The sequence below is a fragment of the Desmodus rotundus genome, chromosome 7 (assembly GCF_022682495.2).
Source record: "Desmodus rotundus isolate HL8 chromosome 7, HLdesRot8A.1, whole genome shotgun sequence".
In the NCBI taxonomy this organism is placed as follows: domain Eukaryota; kingdom Metazoa; phylum Chordata; class Mammalia; order Chiroptera; family Phyllostomidae; genus Desmodus; species Desmodus rotundus.
In genome coordinates this window covers 15307300-15329660 of record NC_071393.1, presented here as the reverse complement: position 1 = coordinate 15329660, position 22361 = coordinate 15307300, and the positions used below count along the sequence as shown (strand labels likewise).

Sequence of the window (22361 nt, the reverse complement as noted above, 5' to 3'; positions counted from 1 at the left end):
CTGAGAGATTGTCTAAGAAAAAGCTGGAATGGACAGCTAGGTACTTGATGGGTGGTTTCATCCATTGCTCATACTGCTGACACATGGGTCCAGGTGGACACATGGAGGATCACTGCCAGGAGGAGGATGCCAGGAGATGCGGAAGGAAGAACAGAGTGACGGAAGGGCAACTCACGTCAAACTTTCCAGGGTTCTGCTGTAGTTTCACCTTGCCTCCTGACAGGTACTGCCAAGCACGGCCCCGCAGAGAAGGTGGGATACCCTTCTGGCACCGCAGACGGATCTGAAAGTCAAAAGGAGGGCCATGCCAATGTATCCACCCAGGCAGCTCCCCTAGAGGCTGTGTGCCAGCCCCGCCCCTCTGCTGGTGCATGGCAGGCCTTTGGTGAACACATTAGCAAGAACAGAAAAGGGGAGAAAAGAGGACGTTCCTACTATTGCTATGATGCAGATCCTATGACTGGGGGTGTGTGTGAATGCAATTAAATGCGCTGCCAGCAGGTGATGGCAGAGTCCTTACATCCCCTGGTCCAGTGACAATGCAGGTATGACTGAGGTCTGCCACAGGTTTCTGAACCCTGATCAAAATTTTCTGAATCAAAATGAAACAATACAAGTTGGAAGAGCCCCACAGGATGTCACCAAGACAGGATCCACATGGTGTGGGGTGCAGCTTTAGCCACAGGAAGGGTAGCCCATGAAATGACCAAGAAAGTGGCAGGGCCACTTTCATGGCAGTCTTTGTTTAAGAAGCCATGTAGTAGGACATGGCCACCCTAGAGAGGAGAGATCTCAGCACAAGTCAGAGGGAAGATGTGAGATGATCAAAATGTCTTCCTCTTTGTTTTGATCAAGAAACCTACCTCTTGTCTGCTCTCCCTAACCCTGAGTTCCCATGATCACTAGCTGGGGCAGAGGCAGCTGGCCTGGGTGCTAAAATGTCATAGGTCTTCCTCCATCACTCACAGACTGGGAGAGGTGAGGGAGAAAGTGTTTGGAGTAGCTTATGACCCACAGCCAATGCTCAATTTGTATCTATTTTTATCAGAAAAAAAGACTTCCATCACTGTCAGCCTTTTGGCTAAAATCAAGCATAGTTATCTGTTCTTATCTGCTTAACATATGATACATTCTCCATCTGAGGACCATGTGTTAAATGATTTTTGGAGCAGGGAGATAGAATAGGAACTTGCTCCTTCTGTGCATCAACCTGGTATGGCAGTACCTCTGGGAATGGTGTACCTCTTTGGGGACGAGAGAGAGAGAGGAAGAAAAAGAAAAGAAAAAAAGGCTTCCACTGCCAAAATCCAGTGTGAAAAACCATAGTCTCTTACAAATGGGGAAAATGAGGCAAAGAGTGGGAAAAATATTGAGGTTATACCATCAGAGGTGACCGCACAGTAGAAGACCCCACTATCTCCTAGCTACACATAGGCTAGAGGGATCCAGTCCCATGCCTCTCCACTGGCCTCTCAGAGCCAGGCAGAGAAGCAAGCTCCCCCTGGCTTAAGAATGAATGAGGCTCTGAGGGAGCCACCCTGATTGTCCTCCTTGACCTCAAGGCTAAGGGTCAAGAAGGGTGAGAATGGGGGTGGGAGGATTGACACTCCCCTCAACCCCTATATTAAGCAGCCTGGCCTTGGATGGAAAAGATGGAGGCTCAGGGAAGCAGGGAGAGCACCTGGGTGTGGATTTGCATCCAGCACCGAGCCAATCATTTCTCATTAATAGTGAAATCAGAATGACAACACCTAGGATTCTATTAGAATGGGGGGAAAACATGCCTAGCAGTCTGTCTTCAGTAAATGATGGCTTCCTCTCCACACCTCCACCCAAGGAGGATGCCTGACAGAGAAGACTCAGGGTCTTGGGCTCACACCTAACTTCCCCTCACCTGGAAACCCCCTCAAACAGTCCCATTGCAAACTCTCAGAGGAGGGAACACAGAATGCCCTGCTTCCTGATGACCAGTACAAACAAGAGAAAATTTTCCAAGGGTCAGAAAGAGTCAAGAACCAGGAAGGAGACAAGCAGAGGCTGAAGGCAGTGGGGGAAGAGCAGAGTGACTAGTCACAGGAGCCAAACTTAAGCTTCTGGGACTGTCTGCAAAGTGGGGAGAGTACGGGAACGGAAGGGAACTGCCCCAGACTCTGGGAACAGTTTCCTGCTGCTGTGGGACAAGGGTCTCCTTAAGGAAGCCACTTGGTCTGGACAGGTTTTGGCAAAGGGATGCAGTATGGCCCAGAGTCACAGGCCCTTTAGGCTCCCCTCAGGGTCAAGCTCAACCAGACCAGGCCCCACATCATCAGAGCCCTGTCATACTTGGCCTACCCCAGGAGAGACCAGGAATACCTTCAGTTCACTAAGGTTCTCAAAGAGGCCATGACCTCACTCAGGGTCAGGGTTAGGGAATGAAATCCAGGAGTTCAGCTAGCCTTTCACACTCTGGCCTCTGGAATCCTCCCCAGTACAGAGATAATCTCCACATGCCTGCCTTAGGGAGAAGAAGGCAATAGTGTGGATTGGTAAGGAAAGCATAAGCATATCATTCTCTGAGGCAGTGCTTTGGGAAAGGAGGTCTCTGACTGTTGAGTGAGGCCACACTCTGCTGGCCGAATTCAGACTGCTTGAGCAGAGTCCTATGAGGGACGATAGCATTTCTGCCACAGGGCTGGGCCCCTCTCCTGGGGACTTGGGATAAGCCCAGGAGAAGTGTTGGGTCTGGACACACTTCCTGAAACAGGTATTGTCCTTCCTGTGCCATGACTTCCTCACCACAGGGAGAGCCCAACTCTGCGTAGCCAGGCAGGAAAAGCGCCCGGGGCCAATGTGACCACTGCTCGGTAGCTAGTGTAGAGCAGAGGGCTATGGCCTCTGGGTAGGGTGGGATGAAGCCTCTTGTGGTGGCCCTCAGCCTCTAACCACAGTGCCAGAGAAGCAAAGGGGAAGAGGAAGTGGTGCTGGTTGCTGTGCTGAGAGGAGCTCCCCAAGGCACCCCTCTGGAATCCCCATTTGCAAGGGAGGCTGCAGCAAGAAAGTCAGAGCTACTAGTCACCACGATAGAAAGTGGAGAGAGAGCTGAAGTTAAGGGTAAGAGCTGAAGGGTGAGGAGGCAGGAAAACATACCCCAGAGTCAGACTGGAGGCAGTTGAGGAACAGCTGCCTCTAATTTTTTTTTAAAAGAGAGGGGAAAGAGAGAAAGACTTTCTAATAAGGAAAAAATGAGTGCCCTAAAGCCCACACAGAACAGCAAGAAAGAGCCCAGGTCTCCTCCTCTCTTCCCATGAGCATAGGGCTTTACAGTCACCACCTCACAGGAGCCTTGAAACAGGATTACCATTCCCACTTGGTGAGGGAAACTGAGGCTAAGGGTGAAATGACTCACCCCAAGTTACACAGCTAGCCACAGGCACAAAGAGAGGAAGGCAGTGGGGCGGGGCCCATTCCTACACCTGACCTTTACGTTAGGTCCTGCAGCTAGCTAGCTGTGCCAGCCTGAACCACACCAGTGTGTCAGCTGATGACAGCGAGCCAGAAAGTTTGCTCTCTGCGCTGGGAACTTGTGCAGAGACCCCAGCTGTGAGGCTCTGGGCAGGCCTCCGCTAGGCTGGGGAGTAACTAAACCCTGCTGAGGTGGCCAAGGGCATCAATGCACACACGGGTGGTGGGCAAGTACATTCCTGCTGGGCAATAGAGTTGGTGCGTAAAGAAAGCCAGACTAGAAAAGGCCCACTCATGTTTTCATTTTTATAAGAGTATCAAACTGTGAGATTATTTTTCTTTTTTTTTGCTTTGGCCAGGAGGCAAGAGAAAACTGATTAAGTTAATCGAGAGGGTGAAGAAGTCCCCCTTACTGTGGCGGTGAAGAGTATAGGCACTAAAATTACTAGACACCTGGGTTGTCTTCCTCAGGAAGGAATGGAGGAAAGCTGCCTATAAGGGCTTTTGGCTAAGAGCAGCCTTGAAGTTTGCCCCAGGACAAAGTTTGCATGAGTCTGAAGTCACATGAGAGAACCAAGTGAAGGCTGGGCCCTGACCTCCAAACAGCTTCTGTTCCCATTTCAGAACTGGTAGACGGGGCATACTTACAGCAACTGGCAGTTGGAAAAGCCCCTACTCCTCTGAGCTGATATAGTTTCTCCCTCTTCCTCTTCCTCCCCAGGCTACCAACTGCCTGCCCAAAGCCCAAAGCTAGGCCCCTCACCTTTTTGTGCTTCTTGGCCATCCACTTGTCCCAGTTGTTGAGCATGTCCAGCCACTTGGACTCCCTTTGCCTCAGCACCTCCAGGGGAACTTCTTCCAGCCTATGGAGCAGAGGGCAGGGTGATCAGAAGTGCCAAGAGAAGCAAAGGTTTAGGCCCTAGACACCAGTCCAGTCAGTCATCCTTCTTCCCTCTGCCCTCCATACCCTCTGTTCCCTTTGGGGCTGCTAACTCATGAACACCCTAACACAGATGAGAAGAAACCCTGCCCCCTCCCTGAAAGGCACAGGCCAGAGAGACAGCAGGTTCAAGTGCCCACTTCCCCAATGTGTCAAGGGGCCAAAGGTCACAGTGTCTTTCTGAGGCAGAGGCCTAAGTGTCTGTGATGTGTGCATCAAAGCACAGCATTCCTTTACTGGGTCTGTCTTGATAAATAAGCCTCTTCAGAGGGCCTACATGCAAGGTGCAGAGTTGGATGAAAAAACTAGTCAAACAAGTACAGAAATAACATAATCACCTCTTCGCTCCAGCAAAACCAGTTACTCATAGTTTCCCCAATTACACCCTGGCCCTTTCCCACCTTTCAAAGTTTGCTCATGCCAGTCCCTCCAAGTTGTCCTTACCAATCAAAATCCTACAAACACATCAAAGCCCCATCAAATACTACCTATATTTGTACATCTACTAACTGAGCAGCTATCACAGCTGTGTTGGCATTGTTCTAGGGCCAGGGCCTCTGGGCAGGCCATGGGGAAGCACTCCTGCGCCCAGAACAAAGTCCTAGACCTCTTGGTATTAACATTCTACTGGCACTGAACGCTCAGTAGAGCTGGTGGGGAAAACACCTCAGCATAGAGACCCACTCCAAGCAGGCAGACGGGCACCAAAGCAGCTGAGGCAAGCTGGGGCGGGAATCCCTGGCTTTGCCAGAGTGTACTTCAAGTGAATGGGTTTCCTCTAAGGAGTGAGTCACCAGGCATTCATTAATTCATGCTTTACTTTTTAGCCTACAGAGCAATATCAGTAAAACAACAACAAATGTATATGTGTACCTCTCATACACACTCTTTTTAAAGTTATTTTTAAAGTGGTGGATTATGTATCTTTTACATTTGTGTGTGTGTGTGCTTATTTTTTCCCCTATTTAAAAAAGTCCTTGACGATATTGAGAGGTAAGATATCCAGAGAGGGTATCTTGCTCAGAGTCAAACAGCAAATCAGTGGAAAAACCCAGATTCAAATCCAAGTCAGATCCTAGCCAAGAGCCTGAACTCAGTCCTGCCTGACCTCCCAGAAAGGACAGTAAGGTCAAAGGCATTGAGGCGGCTGGGAGGAGGCTCTCAGGAACAGGACATGGTGAGGCCAGGGCCTGGCCCAGTCCTCAATTCTGATTCTCTCTCTGCCGGAAGGAAATGCACTGCTGTGACTTTTACTGGTTGGAAGAGCAGAGGGCGGGGCCCTGGCAGAGCAGAGGCCTCTGAGACACAACAGGGCAGGTCCTCTTCTTCAATGCAGTTTGTCTGGGGAACTGCACAAGCCTGAGAATAGCCTTAGGGCTGAACAGCTGAGGAAGGACAACAGGCTGAGGCGAACCTGGTCAGCCTAGACACACAAACACTGGTCATCCCAGTCTTGAACTTCTGACCCTCTCACCACCTAGAGGCAAAACCAAGGAGGGCAAGTATACACTCCCTGTCCCTCCTTGAGAGGAGAAAAGCAGAGACCACACCTTTAGATCAGGTTTGGCATCCCCCCAACACCCAGGGACTAGAAACCAAAGAACCATGCATCACAGGCCATATCTGCCTTCCACTACCTACAAAACACTCAATTATACAAGTCAGGGGATAAGCCTTCCAGTTAACTAAATGAAACCGACTGCCCCCACTGAGTCAGCAGGAAGTTCTGGCAGTCATGGATATGGATCATGTCTGGTCCAATATCCCACTGAGCAGATGAGAAAACTAAAGCTCACATAGGGCACAGCTTTCACCTGAGATTACCAGTTTTCAAAGAATTCCCAAGTAACACATGCCCATTAGACATCTCAACCCTCGAGTCTGTTTTTGTTGATAAGATCTGATTGCAGGGCCTCAGAGATACCCATTCTCCCAAATGCAGATACACAGGGGAACAAATTCAAGTTCAGTGTTTTTTCTTTTTTAACTGATGCCAGATAACAGCTTCAGTAGTTTCAAAGCCTGAACATCAAACCTCAAACCGGAATTTCAAGTGGGTACAAAACAAACGACCATATTTCCTGGATTCTAAGACAGTACAGATTATAAGCTATACCATTGATTTGGCAAGATCTCAGAAACATACAAAAAATCCACCACTACTTTAAATGTACATGTCAACTGGAAGGTTGTTCTGATTTTTAAAACCTTAAATTGGGAAAATTTTGAGGAAATATGGTCATTTGAATGGCTTCTCCTGCAAAAGCAGAGGAGTTTAACCCACCTGGAGATGGTGAGAAGGATGACACTGAAGATCCAATTGTACCCCAGCACCCAGCACATCATATGTTCTCTAACTGCAGGTAGATTTTTCTTTGTGCACAGGATGTGCCTTGAAGAGTTGCAGGCTATCCACTTACTAAAAATCAGAAGATTCAGCCCTGGCTGGTGTGGCTCAGCAGTCTGAACCAAAAGGTCACTGGTTCCATTCCTGGATTGCAGGCCAGGTCCCAACTGCGGGAGTGTGAGAGGCAACTGATTGATGTGCAATGTTTCTCTACCTTTTTCCCTACCTCCCCTTCTCTCTAAAAATAAATAAGTAAAATCTTCTGAAAAGAGAAAAGAAAAAAAAAATCAGAAGATTCAGCCCTGGCCAGTGTGGCTGGAGGTTCAATTCCTGGTCAGGGCATACACCTAGGTTTTGGATTTGATGTGCAATTGGGGAGCATATGCAGGGCAGTCAATTGATGTTTCTCTCTCTTTCTGTCTCTCCCTTCCTCTCTCTCTAAAATCAATAAACATATTTTTCAAAAATCAGAAGATTCACGTATCCTTTGGTCTAGTCAGTTAGGACCTCAGAAGGCATCTGATCAAGTTGGTGTCTGATGTAGAAATCCCTTCTACAACAGGCAAGTCCCTTGCCCTCTCAGTTTCCCTATATGATTGGATGGCCTACATTGTGAATTGAGCCTCAAAGGATGCTCAGAAAGGAGCCATTAGATGAAGTTGAGGTCAGGAATCCCTGCAAATAGCATGATGGGATAGAAGCCCTGAGGTGGCTTCCTATTGATAGTGGAAGGAGAACATGAGCCAATTTCTAGTGACAGGGAAGCTGACCATTCAGTCAGTTTAAGGGGCCAAATGGCCCATGGGGGATTGCTTCAGGTCTGAGAGCTTCACTCACCCTTCAGAAAACTCCTCTTTCCTTAAGGGGCCTGAGGGAGTCTGCAACCAAAAGAACCTAATGAGAATAGTCCCTAGCAGCCCAGCCTCTGCTGGAATGCCACCAGGTATAGGGCCTCACTATTGCCAGGCGAAGCTACCCTATTGCTGAAGTTTCTTACTGTGAAAACGTTCTTCCTCAAAAACAAACAAACAAACAAAACAAAACTTTCTTCACCATATAATGCCAAAATTTTCCTATAATATCAACACCCTCTTCTAAGGCTGCACAATTCTCATGCCCAGTACACACACTGCTTATTTATCCCTTGTACTCACTCATCCCTACCTGGAATGCCCTTTTTTCTCCCCTCCCCAAATCACCATAACCCTTTCAGGGCCCAATATAACTCAAAAACTACAACTTCAATGATAACAGCAGCCATTGTAGTTATCATTTGCACATCATTTACTACTTACCAATTTCTTTCTAAATGTTTTATATATATTATCTCATATATATTTCATAATAACCCTACCATAATATCATTCTATTTTACAGAAGTAGAATCCAAGACTTAGTGAGGTTACATTCCTCATTCAAGGCCATGTAGCGGTAAGTGACAGAACTGAAACTAAAACCCAGGCCTGCCTGACTCCACAGCTCCTGACCCTTGCATTATAACCTTCTGTCCCTATAGGTCAAGCCCTCAGCTTCCACACCTGCTCAGATTTAACTGACTGTTTTCCAACCTGAAGACTTTCATCCTGACTTAGAACACTGTTTCTCAAAGTTTTTAAACCAAGACCCACAGTAAGAAATACATCTTATACTGAGATTTTATACATCTACCTATAATAACTGAATTTTATGAAACAATTTACTCTCTTTTTTTAAATCCTCACCTAAGGATATGTTTATTGATTTTAGAGAGAGAGGAAGGGGGAAAGAGAAAAAGAGAGATCAAAACATTGATACAAAAGAGAAACATCGATAGGTTAACTCCCATACTTGCCCTGACCAGGAATCGAACCCAAAACCTAAGTATGTGCCCTGACGGAAGCTTAAGTATGGCTTCAAATCATAACCTTTTGATGTACAGGACAATGCTCCAACCAACTGAGCGACACAGCCAGGGCAAAACAATTTATTCTAACATGTACTAATGCACTGAGATATTTTAGTTCAATTTTATATTACTCTATGATATTTGTTTTAATGCTGATCACAATCCCCTCAAATTGGTTTTATCACTAATTCATTAATGAATCAAGACATGAAGTCCAAAATGAGCACATTACAGCTTCCTGATATTGCTCGGCATATCCCTCCATAACTGGACTGGGTCTTGAACTTCTGTAACTCCCACCATGCACCTCACAGCTGTTCAACAGGTGCCTGTCTGGTTTTCTCCATGGCATCATTATTTTCATCTGCATTGCATTCAGGGCTACAAGCCACTGCTGTCTATAGCAATTTTATTTGTGCCCCTAAGAGCCCAGTGAAGTGGATCCCTCATAGATTAATTACTATTTCCATTTGGCCCATGCAAAACTTGACCCAGTCAGGGAGGTTGTATTACTTGGACAGTCACAAGCTAATAAATGGTAGAACCAGGGCTTCCCTCTGCCACAGTGACTCACGTGCTGCTTCTGACTCCCTTGGGAAGGCTGTGGGGAAATAAGACCATTCCAGAGATACTGCCATGGGGCTCTATCTCTGGCCCCCAAGTCCCTAGAGACAGTCTAATCCCCCTCCACCAGTGTTCTGACTGCCTCATTTGAATAGCCAGCCCATACCTAACAATGCTCAGTGAGGCCAATATGCTGAATGAATGCAGCTTGCAAGGACAACCTCAGTTGGAGGCAGCAAGCCTGGGCAATCTGTCATTTGCCAGTTGACCTCTCCTGAGTAAGAATGGTACAGGACACAAAAGTGAGGCTAGGGCCTTCCAAGAGCTCAGAGGAATAAGACTGTTCCCCAAGGCTATTGAGACTGCAGGCTGGGGGTCTCACTCCTCCCATCCTTCCAGCTGTGTGCTTTCTGCCCAGGCATACCTCAGCCCCTCTGGTTAGCAGGCTCAATCAGGTATGGTTCCTGTGCCTGTAACTCTTTTATGTGCCAGTGGAAGATAAACCTCGGTTCCAAGAAACCAGTCTGAGCCCCTCCTTTATCTCCAAACCAGCCTAAAGAAAGAGAAATACAGCCCCAGCAGAAAGCCCAAGGTCACAAACCACAGGACTGATCCTCCTCATCTTAACTACCGTAAGGCCACGTGGGGTATGGCGGAGAGCAGAATGCGGACTTTGAAGCCTACCACCCTAGATTTCCATTGCAGGTCCTCCACCTAGGAGACCATGGGCAAAATACTTGCTCTCCTTAAGTCTCAATGTCATCTTTAAGTGGGAACAAACACACACCTCACATTTTATAGGGCTACAACGAGGAATAACAAATGTATATAAGGGTCCAGCCTGTGTGGGTGGCTAATAAATAGTATTTGCATCTTACCTCACACTTTCACATCCCTTTTCATATCTGACTGGCCCATATACACAGTCACATAAACAAGCAGTGGGGCAGGATTTTCTCCATTTTACCCAAAAGCAATTGAGCCCCTAAGAGATTAAGGAAATTACTTAATGATACACAGACTACAACTCCTGGTTTCCGATCCCAGCTCAACCACTTTATGGCTGGGTGAAAGGGGCAGGATGCTCCACTTTCTGAGCCTCTGATTCCCCTCCTATAACCCGGAGGAAATGCCACCTCCTCAGAGGGCAGTAGTAAAGATCACACGAGACAGTAAGAGCTGACACATTTCTAGCACTTGCCATGTACTAGCTCTGCCAAGCACTACACAGACACACAATTCCCCAAGGAACTGGCTTTTGTAATCTCCATTTAATAGAGAAAAAACCTAAAACTCAGCATGGTTGAGTAATCTGCCCACAGTTACACAACGTAGAAGTGGAAGCTGCCACTTGAGCACTAAACTACCCAATAAAGAGAAAGTGTCCCACATGTAATACCACCTCAATACCCATCACATTCCCTTCCCTCTTCTTCACCACCCAGTGGAGAACCACTTCCCTCTGTGCCGAGAAGGGCAGTAGTGAGCAATATGAATATGTGGAAAATTGAGAGAGAACATGGCCAATCACAGATCCAGGGACAACAGGGTGGGGGAGCTCCCCTCTCCCACCCGGAGCTGGAAAAAGAAGTGAGAATAAACAAAACGCTGACCTACAATGGGCAACAACTTCTGGAGTTCATTAACCTAAGAGGTAGTAATGACTGAAAGTATAAATAGTTTTTATGCCAGTACCATAATAACTGATGATAGGAAACTGGAATACAAGAGAGGGTGCATTGGTGGTGTGCAAACAGCCAAAGGTCAGGGCTGGGAAGCCTGTGAGAGCACCCAGTGAGTCTACCCCCTCCCCAGACAGCCAGAGAAGCTTGTAGCCCAGATGATAAGTGATCTGCCCAAGGCCACACTGCGAGTATAGAAAAAGAAGACTTGGTCAGTAGCAGCCTGGTGCTCCCTCCTGGGGCCTGGCAGCCCCTAGCTTGGAGGTAGGACAGTGTCCAGGCTCCCTGTCTGGGTAAGAGAGAGTCTGGCTTGCTTCACTCCCCGCAACTCCCAAAGCAAGCTAGTTCTGGCCCTGCCTCCCTTTCCCATACGGAATTCCTTGGCTTTGCTCCTTCCAGCCCTGGGTCAGTGCACAATGGTAAACAGGTTCTCTCCACCCTTCACTGGCCTCAGTGCCCTGGGCCTCTGCCCAGCTCTCTACTCTGCTCAGCATCAACCTCCCCATCCCCACCCTCAAGATTCAGATGGAAGAAATGATTCCTTTAGGCACCAGGCTTGCTGGCTCCCAAAAGCAGGGATTCCCCCCCTCCCCCACAGCTAGGGAAAGGCACTGACCAAAACAAACCCCCAAGGCAACTCCCCTTGACAACTGTAGAAAGGTATAAAGACTATTTCAACCAAAAACATCCCCTCCCCAAGCCCCAACCCCTACCAGGAAGAGTATTGCTTAAAGTTCCCCATCTGGCAACTGAGTCCTCAGATCACAATCTCATTGTGGGTACCCACAGCCACCCTGACTCATGTAAGGCCCCCTTACGCATCCTTACCAAACTGCTAGATCTTATTGATATATCTTACCAAATTAGTCTTGATTCACTGCTTACATAAGGTCCCTCTTCTGCCAGACTCCTTCAAGGCCCCCTACTGCCTTCGTTGTCCAACAGAAATCTCAGGCTCCTCCTATTCCCTCTAAACATCCCTTTTTCTCCCCAGTCTTATCTCTAGGTAGTCCTCTCTCTGAGCTGCCCTCCCTCACCCTTAACCCCACTATTATTCAGTCCCACTTATCTTCCCAGAGGCCTCCTTTAGAACTTCCTCTCATCTCTAGAAAGTCTTTTTTAACTACTCTAGGGACAGAACATGATCAGCACCTCATTATATTCTATACACATCTTTCTAGAGGCTGTGTTCCAGGCCCTGAGTCTACAAAAATGAAAAAATACATTCCCTGCCCTTGAGGAGGTCCATCTGGCAAAGGAGACAGATGGGTGAGTAAATAAGTAGCACACATAGAAGTGCTATCGCAGAAGCATGTAGAAGGTGCTAGGAGACTGCAAGAATCCCCCAGGGTAGAAGCAGGGGTATTTAGGGAAAGCTTTAAAGGAGAGCTGACTTTTGAGATGGTCCTTGAAGGGTGACAGGAAGTGGCCAGGTTGAGAAAGGGGAAAGGGCACACCAGGTGGAAGACCCAGTATGAGCAAGTACAAGTTAATAGAAAAGGGCCCGGCTTGTTTGGGGAATGTGAGCAGTCCAGTAGAGCAGGTAAGGTTTTTCCACCTGACTGTCTGCTCCACTGAGGCAGCATTCCACAAAGTCACCCCTGGAGAGCAGGGGTTCTGCCTGTCTTGTTCTCTGCAGTGCGTCCTGGGCCTAGAACAGAACCTGGTATCTGGCTGGTTCCTTGTTGACAAAGTCATTAGCTTTGTGACCTCCGGCACTCTGAGTTTCAGTTTTCTCCTCAGGGTGATGGGAATACTGCCCTCTACCTTAAGATCAGTTGAGTAAAGTACAAACAGTGCTTGATAAAGGGCACTCCCTCTCTGAACTGGCACCAGCTCTGGATATTCCTTGAAGCCCAGCACAGGGCTGAGCACAGATGTGATTGATGATGGCCTTTTACAACATTATAATTCTGGCATTCAATTAATGTAACTGAATGTCTGTTATAACACTTATCAGGCACTTGCTATGAACCAGACACGGTGCTCAGCACTTAGCTTATACTATTTCATTTAATCCTGACAATAACCCCATGACAGAGGTCCTCTAATCATCACTCCCCTTTTGCAGATGAAGAAACTCAGGTTTTCAGCCAGCCAGTAACTATCCAAGGTCCAGGGTGAGAAGAGGACACAGCTCTAGGAGGTGAATCCAGGCTCTGCTCTGATCCTGCCTTGTCACTCGCCTGCAGAACTGAGAGCTGTCCACCAGGCTGGGTGTACACAGGCCCTCCTCCCAGGGAGCTTGGAGCTTAGTGGATTTAGAGCCATAAACTGTGTGATGCTTGGCAACTCATTTTACCTTTCTGGAGTTTGGTGTCTGCCCTTGCGAAATGGGGATTATAGTGATAAGTACATCTCACAGAATGAAATGAGGTGGTGTCAGTGAAGCCTGGTCCACCATGAGGCTCTTATGTGAAATGGCGTTACCAAGTGACTATTCTGGGAAGGTGGAAGGGGTCGCTCAGAGGCAGGACAGGATGGCCTAGATGAATGTCTACAAAAAACACTGGAGGGTTGTGTTAATTATGAAGCAAACTCTGATTCCTTCCACAAGTGACTGCCACTACCCAGGAGGGCATAGGCCCCAGGCAGCCCTATGGCTGCATGCTTTGGTTGAATCTTTCAGGAGACCTACCTCTGTTCTCATTTCTGCTTTGTCTTCACAGGCCAAGGAAAGAAAAGACCAGGGCCTTCAGAGTCAGGCTTCTAACATCTTTCAGACAAACTTCAACATCATCCCATTAAAACTGCCTTAGTTTATATCTAGGGGAAACTGAAACTTAGAAAGATTAAGCAATTTTCTCCAAGTCACACAGCAAGTAAGGGGCCCAATGTCACCCTGGACTCAGGTCTGCTGACCTCCTTCAGCTTCTTTTTACATTTGCTCCTAATCCAGTTATCTCATTTGATCCTCACAATCCTTTTACACACAGGCCTTGCCTTTAACTACTTGCTGAATGTCTGACATCCCTGCTAGGCTGTAAATTCTGGGAGGGTAGGACAAGGTCTGTATCGCCTGAGCCAAGCACATGGTTGCAGTATAGTTAACTGCTGAATGTAAAACAGGGAGCATTAGCACCATGGTCAGGCGAGGCGATGTGCCTAAGTTACACACCACAAAGGTCAGCGGTGGAGCCAGCAGAGCCCTTTCCCACTACTAGCCTAAGTCCATATTTCCAGCCAGAATCTCTCAACTCAGAAACGGCTGGTTGGGCTCTTAGATGCTAAAGTGTTAGCCTCCTCCTAGGCAGTGGACTTGTTTCTACCCATCCCAGCTGAGACACCAGCTCCAGGAACACAGTAATGACTCAAGGTGAGGTTAAGCCAGCCCTCAGCTATCATCTGCCTGCCCTTAATCAGCTGATGCTGTACCCAAACCCCAAACCTACCCTCTCTAGCTGTACACTGCCCTAAGGTAGATTTTCCATGCCCTCAGACCTTACTCCTTTCTCCTTGCAGCCTTCCTTGCCATCCAATATGCTTACTGGGCAGAGACCACAAAGCTCAGTACCATTCAGCCCACCCCCTCCCAACCAGGCCAGCTAACCCACTCTCCTACTGAGAGAGACAAAGAATGCCTTGATGTGCCCTGGGCATGCCAGCTATGCCAGGCACCTTGGGGAGCCCAGGGCTGTGACAAAGCAGAGACAATAGCAGCCTGCTGTCTACTACAGAGGAAGGCCACAGTTGCCCTTCCTTCCCTGTGGCCAGATGGCCCCAGGATGGGTTCTGTGAGAGTCTAGGGCCACTTCAGTCTGTCATCCCAAGCCTTCCCAACTCCCTATCAGTCCACATAACCAGCGAGGCACCCAGCCCTACTGATTTGCTGGTCTCTTCATCCTAATAGCTCCAGACCTCTTCCAGGCTTCTCCATTGCTCTTTTGGGCTGTTCCAAACTCTCCCAACTAGTCTCACTGCCATCTTCCACACCAGCACCAGACTGACCTTAATGAAACACAGAAGGCCTATTTCTGACATTCAAAGCTAGGCATGGTCTGCCCAACCTACTTTCCTAGCCTCCCCTTGCTTTACATGATCCTCCTGCTTCCTGTTCTTCTTGTCACCTCTGCACACCAAATTTTTCAAACAGCTGGCTTCTAGGGGCACTTTGTACATGGTTCCCACCCATCCAGTGGAATATCCTCCCTTGCTCCTTCTGAGGCCTGGATCAAATGACAGGCCTTTTTTTCTTGGCTCCTATAAGTGGAGTTGGCTGCTTCTTCTTCTAAATTCACAAAGCAACCACACATCTCAATTATAGCCTTCCTTGCTCAACATTATAATGATTTGTGTGTGGTTCATTTTCCAACAAGTCTGTGAACCCCTTGAGGGCAACAAGAAAGACACAGATAGATGTCTTGTTTAGTTCTGTATCCCTTGTTCTAATCACAGGTGCTGATAGAGTAGGCGCTCAATAAATGTTTTGTAAATAAGCCCACTGCTAAGATGGATAAACTAGCAAAAGTAACCTTGGCTTTCTCTCCCAGCCTCCTGAGTCTGCAGTCTATTTCCCTACCTAAAGAACAGTGACAGCCTCTGAACAGAGCTAAACTGTGACAGCCTCTGAGGAACTGGACAGGGCATAGAATGGAGCACAATGAGGTGAGATGAAGGAGGGAAAGAGAAAGATGAAATAAGAAACTGAAAGCTGGCAGCTGCCCTGAAATCCTGGATAGGGGGATTCTAAGCAGGTAAAGCAGCAGGAGTGTTGGTGCCAGTAGAGCAGCCAGGACAGATTTCTCCCAGGGAGGGTCCTTGGGCTCAAAATAGCAGATTTGCCAGGAGCAGACAAATCAGCTGAAGGAGGCCTCTCCCCCTTAGGTGTGATGGCTACAGGATAAAAAAAGTGATCAGCTAGGGCACTGGCAATGCATGGATGATGGCAGGGTTCTTCTCTGGTGGGCAATGCACCCTGGCCTACAGGCTCAATTGGCTTGAAATGAGGAAGAGAACAGGCAGTGCCATATAGCTGGAGTAGCAATGGGCTAACGCAAAAGATCTGGAATCTCTCCCTAATTTGGCTCCATTGTCATCTAAAACTATGAGGTTTCTTCAGGCCTTGGGTTCCTCACCTGTACACAAAGCATAATCCCTCCCTTACTTACACAAAAAGACTTCTTCCAAAAGGTACAGACTGGATATCAAAGTCAGATGGCCATTATACAGTAGTTTGGGATCAAAGGCAATGCAGTATGGACTCTGGCTATGGGAGGGCTAGACCAAGCCTAACCTGGACATGCTTCCAAGACCTCCCCATGGATCTTTTTTCACCAGGGCTTCTTTGACTTAGCTGTCCATGGACTTTCACTGTATTAAGACATGCCTTGCCCTCCACACTGGAATGGGGAGGTAGCCAGTTCCTGCTAAATCCTGCTCTGGGTGTGGGGGCTTCATGGACTGGCAAGCACCTGGCACCCTGCCTGCTGCCACATTAGCAAAGCTTAGTCACTGGATTCAGCTTTGAGAAACAGGTTCTAGTCCCAGTTCTGCCATTTACTAACTGGCAAACTTCAGGCACTTTCTTCTCCAATCTTTAGAATGCTCATCTACAGAAAGGGGATAACCATGTCTTTTGGAAGAAAGTAAGGGTTCACCATTGGTTAGGGTTGACTCCTACCCACAGAAGATGGACCTCACTGATACTCATCATCAGAACCAGAGATGGAAAGTAGAAAATTAAAAGACAAGACCACTAGCTACTCCAGTCCTTAAAAGGGGTAAGAACATTCATTGGACACCTACTATATGAGCCAGGCTCTTTTCAAACACCAACTCATTTCAGCTTCACAAAAACCCTGCAAAATCAGGATTAATAATAACCATTTCAGTGAGAAACAGGATCAGAAAAGTGAAGCAACATGTCTAAGGTCACACAGACAGCCAGACTCCAGAGCTTGTGTGAGGAAGGAGCACAGAGCACCTTCTTTCCTCCACCTTAGTGTAAACAGATTGGCTGGCTGGACCAGAGCCAGGCCTCACTGGCCCTTTAGAGGTTCTGTTTCAGACACAGATGCTAGGAGGACAAAACATCAAGCAGGCCCCACCACCTTATCTCTTTCCCACAGCTTAGGATTTCCTAACAGGCGGACACACAGGCACCTTCCCAGCGCAAGCAGCTGATGCACTGGCCCCCTCCTTCACCAAGTCAAGTCTTGTCTGAGGCTCTAGAACACTCACAGGGCCACCAAACCGGATTTTCCTTAGAAGCTGAAGGAAGAGAAGGAGGAGAGAAAATGGAGGGCTTGTGGTCTAGTCACAGAACAGGGCCCCACATGTTCAGCTGCCTCCTTCCAGATGGGCCACCCAGGGACCATTCCATTGTCAGCTCCATGCACTCTTGGGAACTGTAATAGTTCAAGAATATAGGATGCTCTGAGTTTATAAACTGGAGAAGGTAATGAGAAGGCAGGGAGGCAGGCTCTGGCCTGCCAGGAGGGCCCTGGCCATACCCCAACAAAAACTGGCATAGAGCAAACTACAAGGATGCCAATTAAGCCAATTCTATGATTTACAAAGACATAGAGCTTCCATAGTTGGCTAGGAGTAGTGGAGGGCCCAGGGGAAAGGAGAACTGAATCAGCAGAAGACGATATTGCTGTTCCAGATGTTTCTCCCTGGGCCCAATTCAGATCCCTCTCTCCCCTAACAGGAAGCCAACACCCATGGGATCCCAGAGAGCATAGCTCCTCACCTCATCTGGCCTGCTGCACTAAGCAGACGGAAGCTGGGTGGGACGTTCCAGCCTCAGGAGGCCAGTCCTGGCAATCACATGGGAAAAGGAGAGGGATATCAGGGACCCACCTCTTTCAGGCCAGGAGACCTGGTATCTGTATCTTTCTTTCCCTCCCCTATGCTGCAAAAAGCCCCCCGCCTCCCAAAAAAGGTCTGTTCTTCCTACCCCCAAATTTATAGAAATAGTAATATTACTCCTCCCACTCTTCCCTACTGAGGGCTCTTTTCCCCTCTCTGGTCCTTCCTGGGCTTCAACAACCATCTCAGTTCCCAGCCAAGCCTGCTCCTGTCTGTGTCCATGCCACCCACAGGGCCCTTTGCTGGCTGGCTGCTTTCTTGCCTTTCCCCAGTTGCTACTGCTCAAGAGCAGGTAGTTCCACCAAAGTTTCCCTGCAGAGTAGGTTCAAATGACAGACAAGGTGAAGCAGAAAGGCCTAGGGCTAGGAATCAGGAGTTCTGGGTTCAATTCCTGATGTTGCTCCTAACAGACTGAAGAGGTAAGGCTAATCACTTCTCTCAGGCTTGAGTTTACCATTCTGTATGATGATGGCCATCTCTAAGGTCACTTTCAGCTTTCTGACTTGAAATGTCTATCAGTAAATCATTCAATAAATATATATTCACTGAGCATTTACTCTGTTACAGGCCTAAGGAGAAAAGGTGAACACATCTAGTGCTGGCCCTAAAGCTGATCAGTCTAATGAACTGGTAATGACAACACACTCTTACTCTTGCTGGGCTGTCGCTGTTAGCCTCCTACACTGCTTAGGGAGTCAAAAGTGCTGAGCTGAGCCAGGGAAGGCAGGTTCCTGCTAGGAACCCTATGTTCTACCTGTCCAGCACCTAATTTTCTGCTAGGACCAGAGGCCATATTAAGGGATGGTGAAGGCAGTGAAAACTGTCCTGACCTGGGAGTAAGAAACTCCTAGTTCAAGTCCTGGTTCTGCTGCTAATATGCTGTGTGACCTTAAGCAAGTTATTATTCTCTCTGGGCCTCATTTTCCTCATCTGTATAAGTAAGGGCTAAGCTGATCAATCTTAAGATTCCATCCAGCTCAAACAGTCTATGATTTTAACATCTACTCATGCCAGTTACCTAACAGTCACCTGAGCAGGGTAGCCTCTGACCTGCTTTCTTCCCCATCCCCCTAGCCCCTGGCAGCAGCCAAAATTACCCACTTGAGACAACCTTTGGTCCAGGACAGCTGAAACGGATTCTTTAATCTGGAGCCAGAGTTCCCACCATCTCCACTGCAGCCATCAGTGCTAATGTTTCACTTTTGTGGGACAGCACATGGACTCCTAGCCCTCAACCACGAGACTGGTTTCAGGGCAGTCACCCTGAAACTTCCCAACTGCCCCTCTTATGGCTGTGGGCAGGGACTTACTTTTGGCTTTTTTGAAACCACATTATAAACAAAGCAGGGAACATCAAAGCATTCAGACACCCAAGATTTTAGTTTGACCCACAGGGTCAAGAAAGTAAGGCAGGGAGAGAGGAGACCTGGGATCCCACCTCGGCCCTAGGCTTATAGACACCAGTGATGCAGAGGGTGTCTGCAAAGTCTGGGTTTGTGGTTGGAGGGTGGGGAAGACAGATGTCTGGCGGCCTGATTGGGGACTACAGCCAAAGGGAGGTACTCCCACTGGGGCCTCTCTCTATCCACAAATACCAGAGGTACGCCCTCATTTTTCTCCTCAATTTTCAGACCCGTAGAAGGAAAAGAAAGAAAACTAACAGTTTCTGGGCCACTACTTGTGCCAGGCACTGTGCTAGGCACCTTCACATACCTAATCTCATTTAATCCCCACAGTAATCCTGGGAATAGGTATTACTGTTGCCCTTTACAGTGAATAAACAAGGCTCAGAGACTCAGGACCTTGCCCAAGGTCACACAGCCAGCAAGTGTGAGTTCTTCCTAAGCCTGGCTTTTTCCCACTCTATCACACTGCTCTGTACCCTGAGATCTGGTTAACTGCCTGATAAACATGTAGAAAGAATTCCCATCTCCTAGACTTCACCAGCAAATCTGAGCTCATCCTGCCAAAAACCCACAAATACAACTGGAAACTCCTTTCCTACTTCTCAAGACCCTATCCCTCCCATGGCCATGGTCCCTGGTGACTATTCCTCAATTCAAAAGTATACCTTAAATCCCTTTTGGGTTCTCACAAACTAATCCCCAGGGAACTGTGACAAAGCATCAAATCAGGATGAGGAATCAGAATATGGGGTGTTCTCTGAGTCCTGGACTGGCCTAGGCTTAGCCTGGTGTGAGCAAATGGAAAGAGGTCAGAAGAGACAGATCCAGTGGGTAGGACAGAACTCTCCTTAGGGGAGGGGCCTACATATCTCCAAAGGAGCAGCAGGCCCGGGGCATATGAAGCTTTTGGACTGGAGAAAACCGGGAAGTGACCTTCATGGAGCTGCTTAAATGGTGTGGGGTTCTTATACTTCCATAAGTCATGAGAGGGTTCAGGAGCCTTGGGCAGTCACAACTGGTCAGCGAAGGGGAAGCGGGACCCCCAGAGTAGGACCATGGCACTCGGCAGCGCTGCAGGCGCCTACAGGTGACTGTGCGGAGCTATCTCCCTTGAAGGGAAGGCGCATCACGGGGAGGCTTGTCCGTTCTGTGCAGAACACTGGTGTCACGTCACGGGACCGCTGGGGTAAGAATGGGGCCTAGAGTCCATCTTCCCTAAGCGGACCACTAGCCTACACATAGGATCCCTCTGAGGTCTGGGCTCGGGGGGTTCTGTGGGGCACAGCGTGGCTGCCCAATTTACCCGGCTTGGAGGGAAGGTGGTGCCCCACTGCCTCCCATTTCTCTGCCCGACAGCTGGGTGCCTGGGTGCTCTGGGGTAGAGGATCGGATCCCGCTGTCTCCCTGCCTGCTCCCCCAAGTTCGTTTTAAGAGGCGGTGCACATTTCCGTAGCATACACAGGGACAGCCACCACTCTGTCCTGGAGGGGGGGCACTGTCACCAAGCAGGCACTAACTAGCAGAGGGGATTTTCTGCCCACTGGTTGCCCGTGACAGGAAGAAACCTGACTCTGAGTGGGAAGGAAACACACTCGGACCCTCCTATGGGTGGAAGGAGCTGTCTGGCCCAGCGCGGAAATGTCTGTACTGTAACTGACCGATGTCAGCCCATCCAGAGGTCTTTGTTTCTGCTCTGGAGTGAGATGGGGGCAGGACAGTCTGTCCCTTTGACCCCTGCCTAAGGTGTTCCCCTGGTGAGGGCTAGTGAGGGGGTGAGACAAGGGTGTCTAGGTCTTGGGGGGCGGGTACTGAAGATATCTGTGCGTTGGGGAAGGGATGGCCATCCGTGAGCCTGTCAGGGGGTGGTCAAGTCCATTAGCCCTAAGACCGGGGTCCTGAAGCTGGGGGGAGAGCATTGTGGGCCCTTTCTGGGGTGGGGGGTGCGGCGTGTAGGGGGGGCGAGGGCAGAACGGGGGAGGTGGGATTTTTGTCGTCCCTCCATCGCCAGTAGGCTCCCGGGGGTGGGGCGGGTCAGTTTGCCTAGGGGGATGGGAGGGGTGGGGTAGCGGAGAGACGGGTTAGGCTGTTCCTGGTTGGGAGGGTGACTTGTCCGTGTGTCCTGAGGGCGCTCTGTCCGCGTCCAGGGCCGCTCCCGCGCCCGCCCTTCGACCCCCGACCCCCGGCTCCAAGTGCCTGTGCTACTCACGCGCCCTCGGCGCCCTGCGAGCCCACGATGAAGCCGAACTTGTCGATGCGGCGCTCAGCGAAACCGTTGGCCTCCGAGTCGGAGCCGAGAGAACTGAGCTCGTCGGAGGCTACCGCGTCTGGGCCCGGGGACAGGCTCTCCCGGGTCCCTGACAGGCTCCCTCCGGCCGCGGGCGAGCGCGGCCCGTTCTCTCCAGGGCTCTTCGCCATCCCGGCCGCGCCTCAGCGGCCACCTCAGCCACCTCAGCTGCCTCGGCCGCCCAGACACCAAGGCCCCCGACGCCCCGCCCCTTAGCCGCACCCATTGGCCGCCTCAAGGCAAGGGGCGGGGCCCTAGGTCCTCGAGAGCTCTCTCTCCCCCGACGTCCAATGGGTGACGCGGATCTCGGGGCCCGCCTACCTCCCCCAGGATGGCGCCAACCGGCCCGACGTGAGGAGGCGGGGTATCCGTCACCCAGAGCCCTCCCCGCTGGGGCTGCCAATCACGAAAGCTTACCTGAAAGCACTCCTCTGGCCTTTCCGGGTTGGCAGGAGCCAGGCCTGTCACCTGTAATGCAGCGCAGGCAGAGGCAGCAGGCGTCCGCCGGGGTTCCCTCAAAGTCCTCCTAAGCCCTGGCTCCTCGCGAGACCCCAAGGACGTGGGCGAGGATTATTGCATCCATTCATTTATGAGGATCTCTGAGGAGATCCAGGTTGGGTTTGAGGACTAGCCTTGGGACACAGTGGCTTAAAGACTCAGGAGGAGCTAGGGAAGTTCGGCAGCCTTTCCCCTTGCTACCTGCTTCTGGGGCTTTAAGTTAGCTCCTGGGAGACCTAATTAATAAGAATGATAACCAACGTTTATTGAACCATGCACTGCCCTAAGTTCTACCTACCTTTTTGTAATCTTTCCCCCCAACAGCTTTGAGATATAACCAACATACCGTAAAAATCACCCTTTTAAAGTGTATAATTCAATGTTTTGTTTTATTTATTTATTTATTTATTTATTTATTTATTGCTAGACAGAGAGGAAGGGTGAGAGGGAGGGAGAGAAACATCAGTGTGTGTTGCCTCTCGTGGGAACCTGGCCCACGAC

At 49.3% G+C, this 22361-nt stretch overlaps 1 protein-coding gene and 1 non-coding gene across 3 annotated transcripts in view; one reads left to right on the top strand and one right to left on the bottom strand.

Moving 5' to 3' along the window:
- The window catches only part of TBC1D10A (TBC1 domain family member 10A), a 29893-nt gene extending 8330 nt beyond the window's left edge, over positions 1-21563 (bottom strand). Inside the window, exons 1-3 of one of the 2 annotated variants that reach the window (XM_024566806.3) lie at positions 21285-21563; positions 4205-4304; positions 176-283 (exon numbers count right to left, since the gene is read on the bottom strand). In XM_024566806.3, the coding sequence (XP_024422574.1) occupies positions 176-283; positions 4205-4304; positions 21285-21493 (417 nt within the window). In that variant the 5' untranslated portion in view covers positions 21494-21563. The remainder of the gene's footprint in view (positions 1-175; positions 284-4204; positions 4305-21284) is intronic. The other variant, XM_045200761.2, reaches the window with a different exon arrangement.
- On the top strand, positions 1063-1247 carry LOC112310909 (U2 spliceosomal RNA). The gene has a single exon (XR_002975418.2). It is a non-coding gene; the product is annotated as a U2 spliceosomal RNA (small nuclear RNA).
- Positions 21564-22361: the final 798 nt, after the last annotated feature.